The sequence below is a fragment of the Penicillium cosmopolitanum genome (assembly GCF_028827165.1).
Source record: "Penicillium cosmopolitanum strain IBT 29677 chromosome Unknown utg000008l:1.0-4398992.0:1.0-4402845.0, whole genome shotgun sequence".
Lineage (NCBI taxonomy): Eukaryota > Fungi > Ascomycota > Eurotiomycetes > Eurotiales > Aspergillaceae > Penicillium > Penicillium cosmopolitanum.
In genome coordinates, this window is record NW_026622678.1 from 214,907 (window position 1) to 236,855 (window position 21,949).

Here is a 21,949-nt window from a genome sequence, read left to right on the forward strand (position 1 = left end):
CATATTTGAACCAGATCGAAATACATAAGAGAAAAATTATACGTATGATACCTCGACGCTCTAGTAGTACTAGGGATAGAATGCCCGCTGTCTGCTGCTGCACGCTATCGTCGTAACTTGATCCTTGTACTGAAACCAAAGTCCATTCACCGAGGTAAGCTATGAAGCGAGAATTACACGATCCCCTTCACTATGAACATAGAAAAACGCCAGAATCCACCCATATCACCCCCAAACGCCAAACCAGTCTAGAGCCACCGTCCATTCCATGCAAAAAACTCCAGCAAATTTAAACAACCCCCAGGCATGCTGGACACACGTCCTCGCCCTCGTCCTCGTGTTGATACACATGGTCCGGCCAGGTGCTCTACACAGATGCACGGCGTCTTTTCCGCCCGCCATCACCCTGGTCCAAAACACGCCTAAGACGACACATATCAGAAGAAGACCCATCAGGCATCGCCACATCCCCGTCCTCGTCCTCGTCCTCATCACCGCCCGTGGCCTCCTGCATATGCAAATGAATCAAAGCATGCGCAGCCTTGACCTCCTGTGCGAAATGCTTCGAAACAGGCGGGGAATGGATGGTCCTCGCTTTGGCATTTGCAGAGCGCGGGGGGGGATCTCTTGGGTTTCTCTGTGTCCGAGACAGCACCGCTTCCAATCGAGGAGGGTGATTCGAGCTCGCGCCAGTCTTCATCCTGCTCGTCATCGACGGAGTCGATTTCAACCGAGTCACTCGTACCATCTGTATCGGAATCGTCGTATTTTCCCGCCGCCGAGGACTTCTCAATCATACGGTTGATTCTCTTATTGACCGGAGAGAATTTCGGGGCTTGGGGAGAATATCGTTCCTGGCTCGCTGACGAAACCGCCATATCAAGCTCGCTATCAGCATAGCTATGACCCTGGAGGCTCTTTAGGTCTGAACCTAAACTCGAACTCGCCGCACGCGAAAGAAAGGCCTCTGTCGGAGAAATATGTGAAGAAGCATGTGATCGAGGGACATTAACAGGCGTGAAGCAGTTAGGGCCCGGACCCGGACCCGGACTCGAAGGGGACATGCAGTATGGTTCAGATGACGAGCCGTGCGTACTTGCAATACTATCAGCATAATTACGCCGAGGTAATTTGTACGCGCGAGATCTGTCTTCGTCCAGGAGGGCTGGCGGGCAGATGGGCATTTCAGCTCTCCATACTGGAGAAGCAGAAGAGGCCGAGGAGGAAGCACAAGTACTCGTGCTCTCTGTGCCAGCCAGGGCGTCTCCGGAAATTTCAAGAGAGCGGTAATAGTGCGCTGTTCTGGTGGCGCGTTCTATCACGCTCTGATCTAAGACCATGTTGCCGAAGTTTTCGTGTCCTTTTTCTAGACACATGCTTGGAAATTCCGTGCCGAACATTGGGGTTAGGGCATAGCGGATGGGATAGCAGAATCTGGCTGCTAGTGCTCGGGCGGCCTCGAAGGGCATCCAATATCCTGTAATACGGGTTAACCTGGTGCCGTACAGTGTCTGGGAAAGGGATTTAAGTACCTTGGGCTGCGATTGCTCCTCCAGTGATGCTGTGGCAGATGTCGCGTAGTCCGGGATTCTGAGCAAGAGCTTTGGCTGGGGTTGTCTAGAGCCGAGCTGTTAAAGACTGACAGTTTTATACTACTAATTATCCCCTTCATGCAGAAAATAGAAGAACATACCTTTGTATAACCTAGTGCTTTAAATAGGTGGGTGATTCGAACGAGTCCGATGTTATAATCCCACATCATAATCCAGCTCTCTCCTGAGTCCCCGTATCGGAATGTGTACTGATACACTGAGTGCAGACACTTGATTAGCATAGAAAATCAACGGCTAAATTGAGAAATACGTACCCTCAAATTTACTGCGACCCGTCTTCTCTTCGAAGGACTTTTTCTCGCTTCTATAAGGAATAGTTCGAGGATATTTTCCAATATTCGCATCCGGCTCCATGGGAAATAGTTCCAATCGTCGATGCTCCTCAGCAATTGGATCGGGACGGTCTTCACAGGGAGGATAGCGAATCTCGCCTTGTGGGTCATTTGGCTTAAAAATGGGAGCATCTTTGGGGATTTTGTATTTCACTGGGATCTTGTGGCGCCCCGGATGTAGACTTCTTGCCATGCTTATGTTAGGGAAGGTGTATCGAGCACCAAATCCAGGAGGGGTATGCACGGGAAATTTGGGGGCCGGATTCAAGAGAGACTTGATCGATGCCATTGATGAAGAAGAGATTCAAGCGAGGGTGAGAAGGGTAGAGAAAAGAAAAGATTCGGGGAAGGAGGGACTCAAAGTTGAATCAATTCAGAGTCAGATGGAAGAGAAGGGAAATAGAGGGGGAGGAGGATGAATGTAAATGGCAAATGACAAATGATGTAGAACAAAAGGCGTTTTCCAGAAGGCCTACGAAAGACACACTGGATGCCTCCGCAAGGCACAGCCCCGGTTTGATATCGCCTCCTTCGCCTTTGTCTCCAGGTTTGTCCCGTATCTTTAACGAGGGTGATTACAGTCCTTGTTTGACCTTGTGAGCAAATTATTGTCTCTGTATTGATCCAGATTTTTGATGAAACGAGACACGCGATGCGTTGTCGAGAAGATGAGAGAGCAAGAAAAGCAGGGAAGGGGCAAATGCCGCCTAGCGGTGTATAGTACACTCGGGAGTAGCGTATCTGGAATGCCTTTTCGTCCTTGGGCGATCACCTCACCGATATCTTGAGAGCATCACGAGGGCTATTCAAGTCGGACAGGTTCACTGGGAGTGGATATGTTTGTCTCTCCTCGTCGGCTTGGGGGTCTACTCCCCCTCCATCGAAGATCTTCGACTCTGGACTGACCGCTATGCTGTGTACATGCTGTCATCGATCTCCACCATTGATGCACCTGGATGAGAGGGGTGGGCATGAGTGAGTGCTCTAGAATGAAACCCGTGTCTCCAAGCTTCGAGGCCTCGCTGGTTTCACTACCGCAGATGTGGGTACCCAAGACCTGGAAGCCCAAAGCACGAAGTGCCCATGGGACCTTGTCTGGTACCATGTGGATATCCTGCACTACTGCTCTTTGGAACAGAAGGAGCATCATACTTTTCCACCGCCTAATTCTCACCTCTATGTATTTATATGCATGCAAACAGACCGTTGCGGTAGTCTGCACATGATATAAGCAAAAGAGAGTGGCCATAACAAACCCTAGTCCTAACCGCTCTTCTAGCTGCTTGTCTACAATGGCGCCAACCTCTCCCGGACCCGTTTTTCTTTTTGTGTTTGGGAATACAACCGGTATGATAGAACCTTGATCGAGCCTCTGTCCCATCAGATCATCTTTATCGACGCGAGACACTACTGGAGAACCAAAATTCTACTACAGCCGGAGAATTTACTAGGGGGGAAACCTCGTAACCAATCAGTGGATTGGCCGCCGCATGGTGGCTCGATGAGACGGACATCAAAGAGGTCTGAGACCTCGGCAAGCTGCAGGGAAACTTATTCCTTGTATGACGGACAGTTGCAGGCTCCGCTGGCGAATCCCTCTACGGCCGGGAAGTTGTCTTGGACAAAGTAATGCTGCAAGTAGAAGATAAACTTCTGACCGGATCCAAAGGGAAGGGAGGTGAGGACGCTTACACTTACAGCGCTGGGACCTTTGTTAAAGAGTTGACTCATGCGGATCACATCGTCCTCTCACAGATACATGCCTCAAAGGCCCCTTTCATTTCCATGAGCCGCAGCTGTAGCCGTGTCTAGGAAGTTGCGTCTCAGCTCTCGCGTTGTCTCGGTAGCAAGCCATAATCATGATCGCACCCGACGAGACCGCTCTTTCAGTCTATGTTTAGGCCGCATCGTAAAAAGGTGGATCGGTTCAGAGCCTCAAGGAGGAAATTCCAAAGAAATTTCCATGCATGCTTCTCTGCAGAAATCCGACACGTTGGTGGCTGTTGGAAAAATCAACTTTTTTTCCCTGTTGACCGTTCCTAGTCCGGGCATTAGTTGGTGTCATATCCCAGTATGCCACATTGACTTTCCCTCCGGTCCGTTCTTCAAAGCTTCCCCATTGTACCCACTTTCATCATGCGGGCTGGATAAGTTCCGAGCAGGTACAGGGGCATACCTTTCGACTAATAAGCATGGGGCAGATCCGCATTCGGGAGTACAGCATCAACGGTACAGGCGTCGACCGTTGGGATACATCACAATCTAATGATCAAGTCGAGGCTACATGACCGAATCAGGAAATTTCAGAAAAAAGAACTTACAATAATACGATACTTATTACGACCAGCAAAACGGTCTTGTCTTGGGGGGGGTATATACGCAAGAGTCAGCCAGAAGCCCAACCGTACGAGTCTGAGACTAAGGAAAGTCTAGAAGAAAAGGCTGCGATTTTAATGTCTAAGACAGCCAGTTGATCAACCATGATACTATTGGTCTCTCAAAGAGCGGTATGTTTGATACTACGTGCTCCTCGATGTGAGGCTTGACTGTTTCTCGGGGTTCTGGAAAAGGGGGATGAAGGGAGGCTGTCGGTTTCAACTGGCTGTAAATCCTTAGGTTCGAGCTCTTCCAGCATTCATTTAACTCTGTTATTCTGACAGAATTTTCGAAATATTCAAAGGGAGAGGTTGTATATCGGAATTTTCTTTTCTGGGGCCCTGTAGGCACCGCATGTCCACTTGTTTCGAATCGTCAATTGACTAGTCCTGCATAAGCAAACGAAACAACACCGGTCTCGATTTCCATTTACCCTCGAGACTCGACGTCGAATAGCTAACATCATAGTTACTGCTGAACTTCAATACATAGCTTCATCTCGTCGACATTCTGAATTTGAGACTATTCTCTCGGTGCCCACCCATACACGCAACATCCGCCTCAACATCCCGACAACATTGGGCAGACTACCGTCAAACCTAGACTCACTAGAGAAGATACCTGTACGACTAAGCTCAGACCGAGATCCGGGGAAGATAAAATACATCCAATTTACCACAATGTCACGGTGCAAAGACCTCCGCGCCCATAGCCACGCTGAAGAAGAAATGTATAGTAGTATGGAAGAAACAAGTGCGCTACAGTCAGCCCAAATCAAGATGCGGAGAGTTGGGGCCTGGATGGCTAGGGCTAGTCGTCCAAGATGAAACGCAACGGCCCTCGTACGGGCGGGGCTTGTTACGCATGCAGGAGAGCGAGGCATTACCAACTTGTGCGCGAGCGAGGCCCATCTACTCTGCCCTGCACGGCCCGTAATGAACAATGGCAATCTTGTTACGGTCGAGTCGAAGCTCCTGCAGATAAGATCTAGGTAGCTTCCGTCAGCCTTCTAGATCAGCTGCGCTGCATGGCAAGAGTCGTACGTAGGAGAGATGGATTCCCGATGGGGGGCTCGAGGACCGGAAGACTGCAGAAACGGCCCGGGAGTTGGAACTATGATGGGGGGAGTGAAGAAACGTCAAATTCATGAGATTATTTTAGGACAATTGCATTAAAACAATATGGACCCGAGAAGAATAAACAAATGCGGTGATGAAGGTGAAGGTAAAGGTAAAGTAAAGAAGGGGGTAGGTAGAAGGCAGAATGGACAAGCAAGAGAAGAATGTGTAGGTGATGTGAATAAAAGAATCGCAAGAGACATGAAAATTATTTCATCACCCGAGCGTTCCACATAGTGTTCGTCATCGGTGCTAGGATCGCGGATCGAAGGGCCCAATATACAGTCCAAAATGTGACCAGACAAATGATATGGAGAGCCCCGCAAACAATCCCGCGAGCCGTAAAACAGAATTCGCTGAGAGATGATACGGTATATGCCGTTCGTGTTCTCATCGAATCATCGACAGATAATCGTGGGCAATCGTCAAAGCCCTAGCGTCTTACAAGACACCCGGATCGCCAAGGGGCAACTTTAAACCGCCAGAAGAGGCTCGCGCTCCTCCTCCTTCTCAACCGACTCAACGGGATGAGAAATAGGCTCGGAAACGGGCTCAACCTTGGGAGCTTCCGGGAAGTCCTCAGTCTTGATGATGGGCTCGGGGTTGGCATCGCCCTTGACAATCGGAGAGACGAGCTTGGTCTTGGTTGCCTCGGGAGAGGCAGAGCGACGGCCAATGTACTCCTGGGCCTTGGAGCTGTAGTCACCAACATATTGCTTCATCAGACCGGTAGCGTGGGAGGTGTGCTCGCCAGCCAGGTCCTTCAGCTGGTTGGTCTGGGAGCTGATGATGGCCTGGAGGTTTGCGATCTGCTCATCGATGATCTCACGGTTGCTGATGTACACAAGAGGGCCGAAGTAGGCGGTGGTTACGGAGATCACGGCGAGTCCCCAGATCGGAACGAAGCGGATCAGCCAGTAGCCAGTGAAGGTAGCGGTGAAAGCCTACAGCTTGTTAGAACACTTCCTTTTTGTCTGTCCAGAGGGAAAGTTTGGCATTGACATACAGCAATGGTGTGAACGACATTCTCGGCGAACAGAATACGCTGGAACTCAATCAGGAAGAAGTCGAAGAGCTGGGAGATGTCCTCGAGCACGGCCTCGTGGGTTTCCTTGGGGATGGTATAGTAGCGACGGGGGCGGAATGAGCTGGCGATGCCCTGCTTAAGGATCACAAGGCCAGCGACTTCGACGGCGGCAGTCACTGGGGTACTTTGTTAGCGGACGGCTCAAGGTTCCCCGTGGGATCACACCACCCGGTCACGCGACCAACTCACATCCCAACGACATGTACAGAAACTTGAAGGCCCAGCGGAGGAGGGGCAGGTAACGAGCGGCGAAGATGAATCCGATGACACTGGCGTAAGACACAGCGGTCGCGCGGGGTTGCTCCCACTATATGCAAGAGGAGGTTAGAAGCGAGCCAGGCGCAATCCCCCCCACGGGACCACAACACAAGGTAGATTCGGGTCCAGACTCACGCTCAAAAGGCTGTACAGCAGGGAGTGGTAGTCTGCGCAAGGGTCAGTTACATGTCTGATGGTTTTTATTCGGTTGCCCTCTCTGTGGGGGGGGTGTTGTGGGAGCTTGGCCGGAACGTACGGGTCAAAGGCTGGCCATTTTCGGTAGTGGTGGAGGGGGGTGACACGCGAGTTCTTGAGGTCGCGAAGCTCTCCGCTGGTCTTGGAGGCTTCGGACTTGACGCTATCGACAACGGGGCCTAGAACAAAAGCACGTCAGACAACTGTAACGCGCTAAGAAAAGCCCCCCTTTCTCATGGGGTCATTACCCTTGGTGACAGTATCACGAATGCCTGAAGCGGAGAAAATCCAGGGTTAGTGGGATTTGAACGTTCTGAATGGAGATCGACGGGAAGCGAGAGGGAAGGAGATTGAATAATACTGCAGGAAACAGGAGTGGTTAGCATGAATCTGCAGGCGAGTCGGGAGGAGTCGGCTGTTGTGAGTTCGGCGTACCTTACTACCCGTGTTGGGGTAGCTCACATCACCAGAATCGGCCATGGTGTTGGGAAATGTGATGAATCTGAATCTGAATCTGAATCTGAAAGGGGAGAAGAGAAGAGAAGAGGGAGGTGAATATGAGGGTGAAGTGGAGGTAGGAGGCGGAGTGTGGGAGGGAAGAAAAAGAAAGCAGGGAAAGATAAGGAAACGAAAAAGGGTTTGTGATGTCAACCGCATGTGCAAATCCACTGGGGGCAAGTGCGGTCCGCCAAGCCTGGTTAGGCCTGGTTAGGCCTGGCCTGGGTAGCTCCTGCCGAACTGCACTTGCTACCATAGTTGCTACTACTAGTAGTACTACTAGTAATGATGTCAGCACTGGTGATGCACACATATCAGATCAGGTTAACACTTAAGGATACGTAACCCTAGGATGCTCATAGAATACATGATATTGCATAAATCAGTTCTCCCTGCCTACTTTGGACAGATCAATTCCCTTTTTTCTGCTTCCATTTCCTCCTCCCGCTCACTAGTCTTCCTTCACCATTTGCCGGATTCTCTGCACTCCCGGCTGCTTCTCCCATCCCGGGTGGATCGCAAGGACCGCTTGGAGCTGTTGGTTGGCAATCGCCATGTTGCCATCGGTGCGTGCACAATGTGTCTCGACAAACTGCTCGTGAATTCCAGGCATCGAAATTGCCGCCTGGAAGAACATTCGATCTTTGGATCCGTGAAGCAAGGTCGAAATAGTGCTGTCCAGCTGTCTCTCTTTTTCCTTCTTTCGGATCACACCTTCCAGATATGCACGGTCTTGCTCGAAGTTCTGCCCTTCCTGGACCCAGTCATTTTTCCATCCCGGTATGTCTGCCATAAACCACGGATGATGAATTACAGAGGGTAGTGGTCCGAGATAGAGCCAATCCCAGTCAATCACCCTAAGTCCAAATTGTCAGCTGATATACAGAGCAGGGAGGGAGGGAGAGGCACTCTAGTAAATGCCAAAGGTTGAGCTTACCCTGAGAGACGAATGTCTAGATCCACCAGGATGTTATGAACGTTCAGATCCCCGTGAGCAATACCGATGCTGCTGTACTCATCCACCGCAACAGAATAGGAGGGGATCATGGATCTCATGACAAGATATTCCAAGGCATCTCCCCAGCGTGATTCTCCGGAAAGGGTCCGGTTGAGCTGTCGGTCAATCGCCTGCGTCAGCCATTTCGAGTAGGGCACCACCGGGGCTGGGTACGGTGAGGCTGGAGCTGGGGTCGACCATAGCAGCAGAAGAAACTCGGCAAGATCCTCAAGGAAATATTGACGGGTCTTGATCGGGATCTGAAGGTCCCATCTGCTCAACGGCTCACCATCCATCCAATCCATGAACCAGACGGGGTGCTTTGTGCCGTGAACGGTGGGGGCTCGAATGTGAGGATGATGTCGTTTGATATGCTGCAGTGTCTTCACGGCTCGTAGTTCAGCGGGCCAGTCATGGGCATCTCGGCAGATTCGAAGGGCCCATTCAGTTGAATCAGCAAACTCGAGTTTGAAGACGTCGTGGGTTCCGCCTCGGAGAGGGGAATCGTAATCGTTGGGCAGTCGACATTTCATACCAGAGTGAAGACGAGAGGCTTCTGCTAAAAGACCGGGTAAGTTTGGCATTTTGCCTGTTGGGTCCAAAGGACCTGACATGAGATGGAAATGCTGAAGTGAAGTGGTAGTGGTAGATGAAGAAGAGGTGAAAGGGGCGAAAACAAGAGGGAAGAGGGAAGTGAGGCACAGTGAAGGTGAGGTGGATGGCTAAATGGGAAGGACATTGGACTGTTGAACTTATCCTCATTCTCAGGGAAGGAACGACCCTGCACACTGAAAATGGACATGCCATCCCACTCAGTAGAACAGGAAGGACATGTAGATACTAGTAGTAGTATTCATAGATACTACTAGTAGTCTGGGGGGTTACCCTGTACTATAAAGAATGATCTTGTTTTGGTCTAATTATCAGTATATTAATATCTGATAACTAACTAGAACTGGATGTTACTACTAGTAGCTACTACTAGTATACAGATGGCACTCTATACTTATAGGTGGATCCCACGTGACTGCGCGTTACCGAGTTGGGATCTCTGTTTACCACTCCCACTCCCACTCCATCTCCATCTCCATTCTCGACACCTCAACACCTCAACACCGCCGCCCTTTGACTGCTGCTCTCACTCATGATTTTCCAATAATTGATCCCCCTGTGCGGAAGCTCTTTCATCGTTTTTTTTTGGGCGCCCCTTTGCCCCCGACTCTCCTTGACTACCGAGTCCCCACTACGCGTTTGTTTACATCATGGCTGCTGCTGGCGCGAGGGCGCAAAAGCCCGTTGGTTCCGCTGCCTGGATCGCCACGGAGAAGGAAAATGTGGCGGAGATGGTCGAGCAAGAACTGGAGGAAGTGGAATACCCCGTCCGTCATGAGATGGACTGGCTCAATGAGCACATGACCGAGATCTTCTCCAAGGGCCAAGCGTGAGTCGCGACCGGTCGCTCACCCGCCAATTTTGACCTGGTGCTAATAGGTGATCCAGAAACTTTACCGATGTATTCAAAACCCCCGGTAAAATGCGAGGGAAAACTCCTCGCACGGCTCGCAAGCGAAATGTGGAAGATGATCGAGTCGTAAGTTCTGCGCGCCGGCCTGTGTGGGATGGGATTGCCTCCAGCCGGAGTGAAAAGCTAACCATGAAACAGCCACTGAGTGAGATTTTCTCCTCCTCCCACAAGCAAGTGGAAAACAAGGCTGTAAGCCCGAGTCCATTTATTCATCGTGTCATATCGAAAACCGCTGCGCCCGCGGCAGTTGCCCCTCCCCGCCTCAAGGAAGCCGAGGTGCCATCGCAGCCCCAATATCCAGATCTCAGCCAGAACTTGAACTCCTTCCAAAAATATAACACCGACTCCGGCTACCATGGAATGGAGGATGAAGAGGTCGACGACGACGATGATGATGAAATGGTGTTGCCCGATACACAGCCAGAACCAGAGACCGCCACACAACCATTCGAAGTGGATGAACCAGCGAGATCGAACTCCCGACCTGAGCTTTCAGCCAGTCAACGAACAACAGAAGACTCTTTCGTCTCAGCTCAAGAGAACGTCCGCGCTCGAGGAGAGACTATCGAACCAATGAATCTGGATCCTACACCGACGCAGGAGCGAACCGCCCGGCCCGTGAACGCAGCGCACAAGGAATCTGGGTCCGAAATCGATACAACTCCAAAGGTTGCACCTCAATCTAAGATCAAACATCAGACGGAAGCATCGACCTCCCGGCAAGCCCGGCAAGAAAAGCCCATGGCCCAGGAAAAGCCCAAGGAGCAAGACCAGGAAGACGTGATTTCCAGCGTTAAAAACAATAACCCTATGGCTTCTCATCAACCAAAGGAGCAAGAGGAGTCTCAACCCCAAGATGACGAGATGGAAATCGAAGATACGACAAAGGATGATACCATTCTAGACGACAACTTTGATGACATTGGATCGCCCTCCGATGGCTCTACACCAGACAGACTGCCTGTCCGCAAGAGTAGCTTGAGCTTTGCCTCTCTGCCGGCCAGAGAGCCTCTTACCAAGAAGAGTATGGGCGGTGCAAGGATTTCGCGTACCAGTCACATTGATCTCGCAAAATTGAGCCATAAGAGAAACTCCAATTTCCTTGGAGTCCATTCAAGTGGTCATAGATCGGGACAACCATCCTCGGAAGACAATGTGAGCGATGCCGCCATGGACATTGACAATGAGAAGAAACCGGAAGACGATGTCGATATGGACCAGGCTAGCAAATTACACAACAAAAAGTCGACCCAAAGCCTACATGATAGGATCAGCATGCTCGGGAAGCCCCAAACACGCCCCAACAAGTCTATCCCGTCGGCAGCGGGTCTGTCTGCTGGTCAAATCGCCTATCCAGAGCTCCCGGCTGCCAAAACTGGACCCAAACTGGACTCTTCAAATGAGAAGACTAGGAAGACGCCCGTCCCGAAAACAGATACTGCTGGCGACGACGATTGGATCAAGGCTCTGGATTCGCCGCAACGACCGAATCTCACCAAGAGCAAAACCACAGATGTCATGGAGCATCTCCTGGAGCCTGAGAAACCCCAATCTTCTTCTCAGAAGATTAACCCAGCACTCAAGCAGAAGCCCTCTGAAGAACCCGAACGGCCCAAATCATCCGCTTCCATCTTTTCTTCTCCTCGCCCACGGGGTCATCAGCAGAGCGCGTCTACTTCTATTTTGGGATCTACGACTCCCGTTGGATCCCCTCGACGTTTCGAGGGTCCGCTAAGTGCTTCCAAGATAAGATTGCAGTCGATCATGAAGTCTGCCAAGGGCTTATTCACAAGCACTGGCAGTCCTTCGAGAATCGAGAGCTCCTCCCCAGTGGCTCATCGTGTGCAGACCCAGGAGCGAATGAGCGTCGACATCAATGAAAGTGGTGATGTTCAAATGTCTGAGCCACCTCATATCTCCAGTCCTCCCGCACGACAGGAGGGCCGCCGCACTCGAAGCTCCACCGAGAAGGAGGAAAAGCGTCAGCGAAAGGAACAGGAAGACCGCCAACGAGAGGCAGAGACGCACCAAGAAGAAGCGAGTTTGGAAAGGGCTAAGGAGCAGGAGAAACAACGAACAGCGCAGCTCAAGGCCGCTCAAGATAAATCTTCGGTTGAGCCAGATGAGCGTATCGCCCAAAAGCCATCGCAACCGCAACGACAACAGTCGCGAGAACCTGAGTCAAAATACGGAATTCCACAGCCAAAGCAAGCCGACCGCCGACCCAAGCCCCCGGCTCGCGAGGCGGTTCAAAAGCCCGAGCCCCGACCCGTTTCGATCCGTGTTGGGAGCACAATGTCCTCTCGTCAAATCCCCGTGGCTACTTCTGTTTCGTCCAGTTTCAATGAGGGAAATGCCCCCGCCCCAGCTCCTGCTTCTAAGCAAGCAAGCTTGAAAAAGAAGGGGAGCAACCAATCACTCCAAACGGCTTCCTCGACGAATAGCCTCAAGAGCAGCACTTCGAGCCAGACACAAGCACAGCGAAAAGCTCAATTGGCGAGCGAGCGCAAACGAGAACAGGATCGGAAGCGAGCTGCCCAGCAACAGCACGAGGAATCTCGTCGTCAGGAGGCCCAAAGCCGTGCTGAGAGTCGTGCTGAGGCAGATCGCGGACGACGAGAACTATCTGCCCAGGAAGAATCTAACAAAGCCGCAATTGAAAGACGGAGGCAAGAAAATGCTCGGCGACAACACGGCCGTACCGGTAGCCAGCAAATCGTAAATGAGGTATTTCATCGCTTTTCCACAGTCGTCGAGGATTGCACTAATCATATCCAGGCTCCCGTCCTGCAACACGAGAAATCGGCCCTTCAGTCCTCTCAGAAGAGTGATCTAGGAGGAACGAGGCCGCAGTCTCGCGCGGGTCCAGCACAGAATTATGGTCGAATTAATCCACCTGCGCCTAATCCTGCCAGACCCGCTAAGAGGCCCATGAATGAAGAGGCTAGTAACCGACCTCCGGTGAAGAAGATTAGCAACGTGCACTCTGTTATCGGGGATAAATGGGGCAAAGGTGAAGATGAGCAACAGCACCAATACCAACACCAACCCTCCAGGCCATCGGTCAGACCTCCAATGGGACCCCCCTAAGCGGGTGTCTAATATGCGCCAGGTATGTTTTGAACAATCCCGGTCTCGCTCACTACCTTCTAACCCAGCACCCTCTTCAGCCGCAGCATCCGAGTATAAATCAGCCTAGTATGGCATCTTCATCCGGGTCTAGCATCTTCAAGCCCGGTCAGGCAGCGCGTCCTGCTCCCAATATGTACCAATATGCCAGCGGAAAGATTCCCTTCGCCGAGCCAAACCAAGCAGCAGCACCTGCCAATGCCGCCAGGCCAGCGGCCTCCAGCTCCGCTCAACGTGCCCCAGCTCAACCCCCCGCCAAACCGTCTCCCAAGTATCCCAGCGGAGAGAGCATACATCTTCCCGAGATTGCCACAGACAGCGAAGACGAGGACGACTCAGACTCGGAAATGTTCCCCGTTCCCAAGTGGGCCCAAGCCAAAGAACTTAACGAACTGCTCGTGATACAGGATAAAATGGAAGCGGATTCAATCTTTGGCCCCATCGCCCCATTCTCCCTCGAGGAAACCTTCAAAGCCGACAAGAAGATCAAGAAGTTCCGTGACCGCACTAGTAGCGCAAACTGGTCTGGTCCAGATGGTCTTACCCAGGAAGAGATTCGCAAGGACCGCGCCGAGCGCCAACGTCTCCGTCTCAATGGCGGATGGTCCTTCGAGACCTAAGCGGCTGTGCCGCATAGCGTGTGACAAACAATATTCAGTTCATCCACTTCATCCACAGCCTGTTTGTGTTGTGTCCTTTTTGAATAGCAGCGACAGTTGAGGTGTGGCTTTGCAGTATCATGGTGTTATCGGTGTTTAGGGGGTCTGGGATTTATCGGCGTTGTGTATTTTTCATTTTCATTATTCATCACATTATGTCTGCAGACAGCAGACTGTTAGGAGAGCATCCATTGGTGCATATGGCGGTTAATCGAATGATTGGAGTTAATTTCCTAAGAGTATTTAATTTGGAGTTGATAGATGATTATGTTGTGCCCTAGCGCTCAGGGATCGGTAGTATTCGGTGCTGTTGTTAAAGATCATGGTGTGGTTATTTTTTCTCAAAGGTTTTAGGCTCATAGTTCCAACTGTGGAGCTGGATTATATCAACTAGCATCATTGGTCTAGTGGTAGAATTCGTCGTTGCCATCGACGAGGCCCGTGTTCGATTCACGGATGATGCATTCTTTTTGATTCTGATCTGATTTTAATCAGACATCTGTCAGATCAGTCAAGGTTTACAGCCTCTTTTTTTTGGCCTTGAGAGAACATAGTTTGATGGTCATCAAGGTCATATAATTAGGTTGTCTAAATCTTACCTGTACCCGTCTAGTACTAGATCCATTCAAGTTTATGAGGTTGCTAGACTACCACTAGTAGTACACTCCAAGCCCTGGGGTTTATATATTTCTTCCAAGGTTCCAAGGTTCTCTGCACTTCAAGTTTACCTACCTCTGGAGAGGTGGGGTCTTCTGCCTACGAGTATGAACCAGACAGTGTGCCAGTGAAAGAACTTGTATACAGCAAATAATTTCTCTTTTTTTAATCTGCGTGTTACCAGTCCCGACCGAATATACACCATGCCCTATACAGTATCAAGAAATCAACGAAAACAAAACCCTTGATCAGCCAGACCTGGTCGCGCCACCATACCGAATATTATACAAGCCTACATGGGGTGGTGTATTCACGATCGTATAAACGCCCGGCTCTTACTCCATGTCGGGTTCAGCATCGCTTGCTCCACCATCACCGCCTTCATCCATCGCGTCCGGGTTGAGATTCGCAGCATCCGAGGATACTCCCTGCTTGGTCTCGGACTTGCCGTGGGAAACGGTGCTCCAACCAGCCTCAGCGGAGGGGTCTTTAATATACTCGGACATGGGGAACTATATAATACAAATTGTCAATACTGCGCTTGGTCGAAGTATAGGACCGACGTCAAGCCACTAGGGTGAGTACTCACGTAATGATCGTTCTTCTTCATAGTGACCACCCATGGAACGTTGTCGAATGTCACGGCACGCAGTCGGAAGTAGGTGTTATCCGGAATCTTGCGAACTTCCTTGACGAAGCTATCGAGGTTGGGCGTAGGAACGCCGTTGACAGCAGTCAGGAAGTTAGTAGGAGCAAGTCCATAATGGTAGGCGGGCGAACCGCGGCTCTACAGGCACTATTAGTTATAAATCTCGGACAAAATCTAGCAAGAATTGTTATCGACTCACCCTGGCGCTGACATAGATTTCACTATGAAGCTTTGAGATTTGTTGCCGCACAGCATGGTGGGGCTTCTGAAGAACAGCACCGCAGAAAACAACAGCACGATCGGTCTCAAGATCTTCGGTTGGAACGGTTGGAACACGAATGTGCATCTCTTGGCCGTTACGGATAATCAAAGCATCCAATACCTCCTTCTCATACATGACATCCAGTTCCGAAACGCGAGTAATAAGCTGGTCATCGAGAGTGAGAATGATATCAGCTTCTTGGAAACTGTCGACCTCAGAGGTGAAGTTTGCGGGTGGGCAATCCACCTTGCGCACCATGAACAGCTGGTGACGCGAAGGGTTGGCCTGTGCCACCTTTTGGATCCACTCCTCTGAGACACCCATGATTCGTGCCTGGCTCATCTGCACAACATAGCTCTCCATGTTCAGGATGCGAAGTTTGGGGACGACACCTTGTTGAATTTTGGACGTAACGGGAAGCAACGATGGAGTGGCGAATCCAAGGTGGTACTCGACGTCCTTGTGAGAGCTTGGAGTGCGTTCACCAAGGTAATTGAGCCAAAGTGCTTGAACCACTCCATCTTCACCGATCAGCACTCCGTTTGTGCACTGCCCACTGAGTCCAGTGTCCACTGTAATAGCATCTAGGTTGATTGCTCGGTACCGAGGAGCGGAAGCATTGGCAGGGATCGAAACAGTGGTGATATCAGTGACTGCAGTCTTCGCAACAACAATACGATGGTTTTGGTTGAAACCGACGAAAATAGTGTCTTGACCCTGCTTGATATACTCAGTGCTGAGACGAGCACTTTGCACGGGTGCCTGAACAAGACTGGGGTCATATTGAATGATGGTGTAGTTCTGAAGAGGGTGCAAAAAGACGACCTTGGCGTTGAGGATGACGGAATCAGCAACGGTAATGTTGATATCGCAGAGATCATAGGGCACAATAGCCCGGGAGACGACAACCAGCCCCTTCTCCGCGTCGATTACCAGACCAAATCCGGTTTTCTTGGCTTGAGGGTATCCATCAAGCTTCAATGGCATGGTGCAAGAGACGCGAACGAAACTGCGCACAATCTCTGCCGCCGCAGGTTGGCTAACACCATCCAGCTGGATGAAGTCGGCCTTGCGAGGAACAGGCTTTTCGGCTGGGATAGGCCCAGCCAGATCCGAGAAATCCCAAATACCAGATTCATCATTGCGCACTGCCAAGCGCATCTTCGGGTGCCAGTGACGGTCGACGTAGATGATACTAGTGCCCTTGGTATGCAGATCTCGGATATGGCGGTAGGAGATAACCACCCGTGACCGGTCAGGGATGTTTCTCATCACTTCCACGAATTCGTCCAGGTTTCGGGTTGGCTTTTTATCGACTGAATCGATAATCCATCCCGCCAATGTATTTTCCAGCTTGAAAGAGCCCGCAGCCTCACAAACGTACACGCCACGGGTAGCAATGGCGTAAAGACGGGATTGTTGGTATGATAGGTCATGGAAAGTGCCTCCAGCAACGGTCACAAATCGATTGGGGGTGATGGAGTGGAGGTCACCCACTTCACACTCAACCTCCATGTCTTCTCCTCCGCGCTGCACCAGTAGTCGGATTTTACCACCGACACTGGAGTCTAGGATATCATCAAGACGGACAAATTGAGTAAGAAGCTCTCCATTTACCTGCAACAAAACATCTCCTTCTAGTAGCTTGCCATCTCCAGGACCTTCTGGCAGGATAATCTCAGCTGCAAGCATGTTGGTTTCTGTCGGCGCTGCTTTGCGAACAGCAGCCTCCCACTCGGGGGTCAGACCGAGACGACGGCACTCATCAAATGGCTTGAGAATCCACTGAGTCTGAATGGTACCTCGAGTAACGGGTTTGCCTTGACGAATGCACTCCAAGGCGCGCAATGGGCGATCTAAAGGCAGGAAATAGTCCGTGGCAGCACCGTCTGCGCGTCCACCTGCTTGCAAAGCGACCGCGTGGCCGTCGATATTGACGACGGGACTTCCAGAACTACCACCACTGGCGGCGGCCGCAGCTTGAATATAGTTTGTGTTGAAATCGCTGTAACCCTCTCCATATTCGGGAGCATTGCGATCAAGTCGACTGATGACGCCCGAGAGAATGCTCAGCTTCTCACCGGCATCGTTACCCACGACTCGGATCTCCGCACCCACACGAGCAGCGTCCGGTTGGAGCTTGAGCTCGGTCAGGTTCATATATTTAATCGCCTTCGGGTTGAACTTGAGGATACCAAAATCGTGAACGGGGTCTCGGTATACAGGTCGGACATCGCACTATGAAAGAGCATGTCAGTTATTAAACTATGAATCAAGCGAGATTTCCTTCTCGGGGCTGGAGCTGGGCCGCAAATATATTTTTTTTACCTCTTCATGATTGTCAAAGATACAGTATCCCCAGAAAGGACCGGCACCCACGACATGGCGATTGGTCAAGATGTATCCACGCTCAGCATCGACGACAAAGCCAGTAGCCTGACTGCTCATCGATAGCTCTGTGTCGAAAGAGCATGTCTGGCAGAAGTGGATCGAGACGACACTCTTCACGACCGTCTCAATGGTCGCCTGCCATTCAGGCGAATCGGCCTGCGCAGGGCCAACAGCCATCATGTGAGCAGAATCCTCCTCCTCCTCGATATCGTAAACGGTTCCATTGGCCGGAGTCGCGTCGCCGGGGGTCAGCACCGAACCCTCAGGCTTCAAATGTTTTGCGGGACGTTCAACAGCCCCAGCGACAGTGCCGCGCTTCCGCTTGGCACCCATGTCGCCATTAGCATCCATGGCGCAGGGGAATTGCAAGAAAGGACGGTGGTTGAGGTGGATGTGAGCTCTGAGGGAAGGAAGCTTCAGTTGATGAGAAGAGAAGGGCGAAAGGTGTCGGGCGGCAGACAGTGAGGGTGAGGATGACGACGATGATGACGAGGAGGGGCGATCAGAGCGGTCGAATGGACTCGGAGGAGCAAAAGAGCGAAGGGAAGAGACAGAGACAGACAGACTCCTTCTGCACGCAACCAACAAAGACATTCGCAGGTGTTCAAGTTGAGGCGAATGTGAAAGGCGGGAGTCGAAAGGAGCGATTGTGATTGGGCGGGTCCACTCCATGCCCGATGAGAAGTTCAGGTGGACAAGGCACGCGCACGCCGATCTTTCTGTCATGCAGGAGTAGTAGGTAGTACGAGTATATTATTAGAAGTTGAGGAGATAATGTGGCATATAGTATATAGTATATAGTATATGGTATATGGTATATGGTAAGTGGTAATGTAAATGCAGTTGTATATGGTAATGGTATATGGTAATGTATATGGCATCGCCTGACGATGCTATTACACATATAAAGTGCTCATTCAAACTACAAACCCCCCAAGGGTACAGGATGGAGTATATGGATTAATTACATTCCCGACGCAACGCTGCTTATCCACCATGCATGGTGCGCCTGCAGAACGGGCTTTACCCTCCACCACCATGCGCCCCTTTTCCCAGATGACCAGGTCGGCTGGTGGATTGGAGGATTTGACCGAGGTCAGGCTACACACCCTCGCCAGTTTTTGCATCCCCGGAGGCCTCTCTCATTGGACGATGCAACACACAGAGCTGGCTGAACGGGAGGCGCCGCGGCAGACCGATCTCCGACACAGGGAAACAGGGAACCTCATCTTTCCGTGAACAGGAGGAGCCCGGGATAACGGAAGAAGGAGAGGGCGATAGGAGAGGGAGAGGGAGATGGAGAGATATGGGTGTTCACCGCAGTAAATCCAAAACCAAGAAAAAAGATCATCAATAACATGGCACGAGTTCCTTTTCTTTCCGGCGTCTCAAACCACCGACTCGGACATGGGTGATGGACTTGGGCCCCCGTTGCCGTGCATCATGCCCGGGCTGAGCTTCTGAGGAGTCGATGATTTCCCCGAATTTGGAAACAGCTCATTCAGCTTGACGTAAAGCTCCTTCACCGAGGGGAGATTAGGGGGAGCTGTCATGATTGCTGGGGCCTGGGGTGTAATGCCACTCGCTTTCTTTGCTCGGTCGGCGATCGTCGCTAGATATGCCAGGTTGGCCTGCAGTCGGCGCATGCACTCGATGTACTCTTGGGTTGGTTTTTGCCCAGTAGGCTTGTTCATATCCCCTCCCTGCTCCCCAGAGGCATTCGCTTCCGCATTCGCCGCCGAGCCTGCCTTGCCAGCAGATTGCAGATTCAAAACCTCCTGTAACAATGTAGAGTTGATGTCGAGAAGGGTGCTGACACGCGCCTTTTCACGAGCTGCCGCCGCCGCTTGAGCCTGAGCCTGAGCGGGACTTTGGGCCTGGGGAACTTGGCTTTGCCCTTGCATTTGTGTCTGAATTTGAGCCACATTGGGAGCTTGTCCTTGGCCTTGGCCTTGTCCTTGAGCCTGGACTGGGGTCCCGGGTTGAGTCACATGGGGTGAGTTGTTCATATGCGGCATCTGGTGGTTCATCTGGTGGTTCATCTGCGCGTTCATCTGCGCGTTCATCTGGGCACTCATTTGCGGGTTCATCTGGGGAGGCTTTTGTTGGTTGGGGAGCATGTTGTTTGCTGACAGAGATGCCATATTCTGGGAGAACGTCTGTGCGACAGTGGAGGGGGTATTCGTCGCCGTGCTAGGTTGGGAGAATTGGTTCATGCCGGCGGGGACGGGAGGTTGTGAGAAGGATGCCGAGTAATTGTCCATGGGTGCTGCTATTACAATTTGGCGGTCAGTCCACGTCAATCAAACAGAGACTTGCGATTCCCAACTGTCCTGCTGCAGATAAAATACGACTGGCAACGAATCGAAGCACCCCATCTCGCCAAGAAATTGATTGAGACGATTGTTGACGCCAGCGACAGGGGGATCGATTAGAGCCGCAGGGGCTTCATAGGCAGCGCGACTTGTTGTAGAGAAACATGATCGGCCCTACGCCCCAGACCACTGGCGAATAGGGTTTGGACTGTTCTCCAGAAACTGGAGAGCCAGGAAGACCCCGCAGGACAAAGTGACGAGTACAGCGGGCTAATCACAAAGAAAAGGGGAAAGGAGGGGAAGGGGTCGGTCACGTACCGTTGGATTGCTGGGGAAAGCCTGAGGGCATCATAGCTCCGGTGGGACCGCCTGGCTGCAGTTGGATGGCACCGAAGGAATGCTGTTGGTGTCCAGGCTGTCCCGGCGGTTTAGACTGGGGGTATTGGGGAACTGAATTCTGGTAGAAAGCCATCGGGTTTGGGGGGCTTTGAGTCGGGACGGGAAAGCCAGCGGGATAGACGGCGTTGGGATCCATCTTGTATTAAGGGCACTATCGCGGACCCAAACTTTTGGCGTTTGGACAGGGGAGACCCAGGGGAAAGGGTATCAACTTGATGGCCCGCTGTACGGAGTATTCGTCCGTCTTTTTTGTTGCTGAGCTCCTGGGCGATCAGAAGCCACCCCAAGTAATCACGTCGATTACGCACAAGCCACACACACGCAGACAAAGGGAGAATTCAAGTGGGAATCCAGGGATATGCGCAATTGGTATACAGAACAGCGGCTAGGGAAATGTGTCAAAGAGAACAAAAAGGGAGCACGGTGATTGGCTCTAACAGAGCAATATTGGCAGGGGTGGTGCTGGAGCGCGATCGGCCACTGCTTTAACAGAGCTGGACTCGGAGCAAGACAGAATTTGGGAGGGGGGTGTGGCCCGGATTCAGAGCGATCAGCCGTGGGCTGACGGGCTAATGCAGCGGAGCCTTTTTGGTTGGAGTGGGGACACGGGCCCGATGACAGTGGGCTCTCGGTGAATTTCGATCGGGGCGTGATTGTACACCGATGAGGATCGAGCGGCTTTGGGGGGGGAAACCTGTTGCTCACAGGGTTTCTCTGCAGGAATTGTAGCCAGTGGTGGTGGTGGTGATGTTTGGGATGTTTGAAGAGAGGAGGTCCGGAGAGTCACGGGAACAATTTTCTGCCTCAGGCTTACATCAGCCCAAAGACATGTGATTATCGACTTCGGAGTACTTCGACTTCACACTCTGTAGAGACTCCTTCCATTCTGGGTACAAGACCCATCTTCGCTACTAGTACTACTCCATACGTGTGTCTACTATTCGATTTGAGTGGAACAAAGTTCATCGTCCCAGAGAAATCCAGAGAAATCTTTTACGTCTCGCTGGTTTCCTTCGAAAAGCTCAGAAAGCTCAGACCCTTGCATATCCTCAGCCGCAAACACCAATGCGCCTCAAATGACGTGAATCGTGGGTCCAACTGTGGCGCAGGCAACCGCCTCCTCCTTCTCGTTTTGATCGTCAAGTTTAGCGAATGGCCGCTGGAAAAGATCTCAGGGAAGCTTGGCCCCGACGGTCTTGTGGCTGATGCCTACATGCCAAGGAAAACCTTTGCTTCGAGCTGCCGTTGGTAACGTGGGGCTATGATACATATGTTTGGTGTACTCGTATGCACCTGGGCTACGGTGGTTTACCTACTTGGAGACTTCGGCGGGTTTATTCCAGATCGGACAGATCGGACAGATCGGACAACTGCCAGCGCCAACTGTTCACCCTAAGGCATTGCTGACAATGAACATCAAAAAATCGCTATACCTGTTCTGCATCATGACTTGCACTGCCAAGACGGCGATGGAGTGCATATGTATGGA

The 21,949-nt window shown here is 51.5% G+C and overlaps 7 protein-coding genes across 7 annotated transcripts; 2 read left to right on the top strand and 5 right to left on the bottom strand.

The window, feature by feature from the left end:
• Positions 1-491: 491 nt before the first annotated feature.
• Positions 492-2,234, bottom strand: N7509_006623 (uncharacterized protein; the record flags this gene model as incomplete). The annotated part of the gene is made up of 4 exons (XM_056631260.1): positions 492-1,477; positions 1,533-1,617; positions 1,694-1,809; positions 1,868-2,234. 4 exons carry the CDS (start codon positions 2,232-2,234, stop codon positions 492-494), a joined length of 1,554 nt encoding a protein of 517 aa, XP_056486811.1.
• Positions 2,235-5,912: 3,678 nt separating this feature from the next.
• On the bottom strand, positions 5,913-7,459 carry N7509_006624 (uncharacterized protein; the record flags this gene model as incomplete). The annotated part of the gene is made up of 7 exons (XM_056631261.1): positions 5,913-6,383; positions 6,446-6,642; positions 6,716-6,833; positions 6,920-7,158; positions 7,228-7,251; positions 7,309-7,339; positions 7,415-7,459. 7 exons carry the CDS (start codon positions 7,457-7,459, stop codon positions 5,913-5,915), a joined length of 1,125 nt encoding a protein of 374 aa, XP_056486812.1.
• A 469-nt stretch (positions 7,460-7,928) lies between these two features.
• Positions 7,929-9,058, bottom strand: N7509_006625 (phosphotransferase family protein; the record flags this gene model as incomplete). Its single annotated transcript, XM_056631262.1, has 2 exons — positions 7,929-8,334; positions 8,415-9,058. The coding sequence occupies 2 exons, from the start codon at positions 9,056-9,058 to the stop codon at positions 7,929-7,931; spliced, it is 1,050 nt and encodes a 349-aa protein (XP_056486813.1).
• Positions 9,059-9,736: 678 nt separating this feature from the next.
• N7509_006626 (uncharacterized protein) lies at positions 9,737-13,748 on the top strand (the record flags this gene model as incomplete). Its single annotated transcript, XM_056631263.1, has 4 exons — positions 9,737-9,915; positions 9,975-10,065; positions 10,138-13,062; positions 13,158-13,748. The coding sequence occupies 4 exons, from the start codon at positions 9,737-9,739 to the stop codon at positions 13,746-13,748; spliced, it is 3,786 nt and encodes a 1,261-aa protein (XP_056486814.1).
• Positions 13,749-14,779: 1,031 nt separating this feature from the next.
• On the bottom strand, positions 14,780-18,097 carry N7509_006627 (putative nuclear serine protease HtrA2/Nma111; the record flags this gene model as incomplete). The annotated part of the gene is made up of 4 exons (XM_056631264.1): positions 14,780-14,956; positions 15,034-15,231; positions 15,293-17,593; positions 17,684-18,097. The coding sequence occupies 4 exons, from the start codon at positions 18,095-18,097 to the stop codon at positions 14,780-14,782; spliced, it is 3,090 nt and encodes a 1,029-aa protein (XP_056486815.1).
• Positions 18,098-18,742: 645 nt separating this feature from the next.
• N7509_006628 (uncharacterized protein) lies at positions 18,743-18,985 on the top strand (the record flags this gene model as incomplete). Its single annotated transcript, XM_056631265.1, has 1 exon — positions 18,743-18,985. One exon carries the CDS (start codon positions 18,743-18,745, stop codon positions 18,983-18,985), a length of 243 nt encoding a protein of 80 aa, XP_056486816.1.
• A 149-nt stretch (positions 18,986-19,134) lies between these two features.
• Positions 19,135-20,596, bottom strand: N7509_006629 (uncharacterized protein; the record flags this gene model as incomplete). Its single annotated transcript, XM_056631266.1, has 2 exons — positions 19,135-20,018; positions 20,380-20,596. 2 exons carry the CDS (start codon positions 20,594-20,596, stop codon positions 19,135-19,137), a joined length of 1,101 nt encoding a protein of 366 aa, XP_056486817.1.
• Between the last annotated feature and the right edge of the window lie 1,353 nt (positions 20,597-21,949).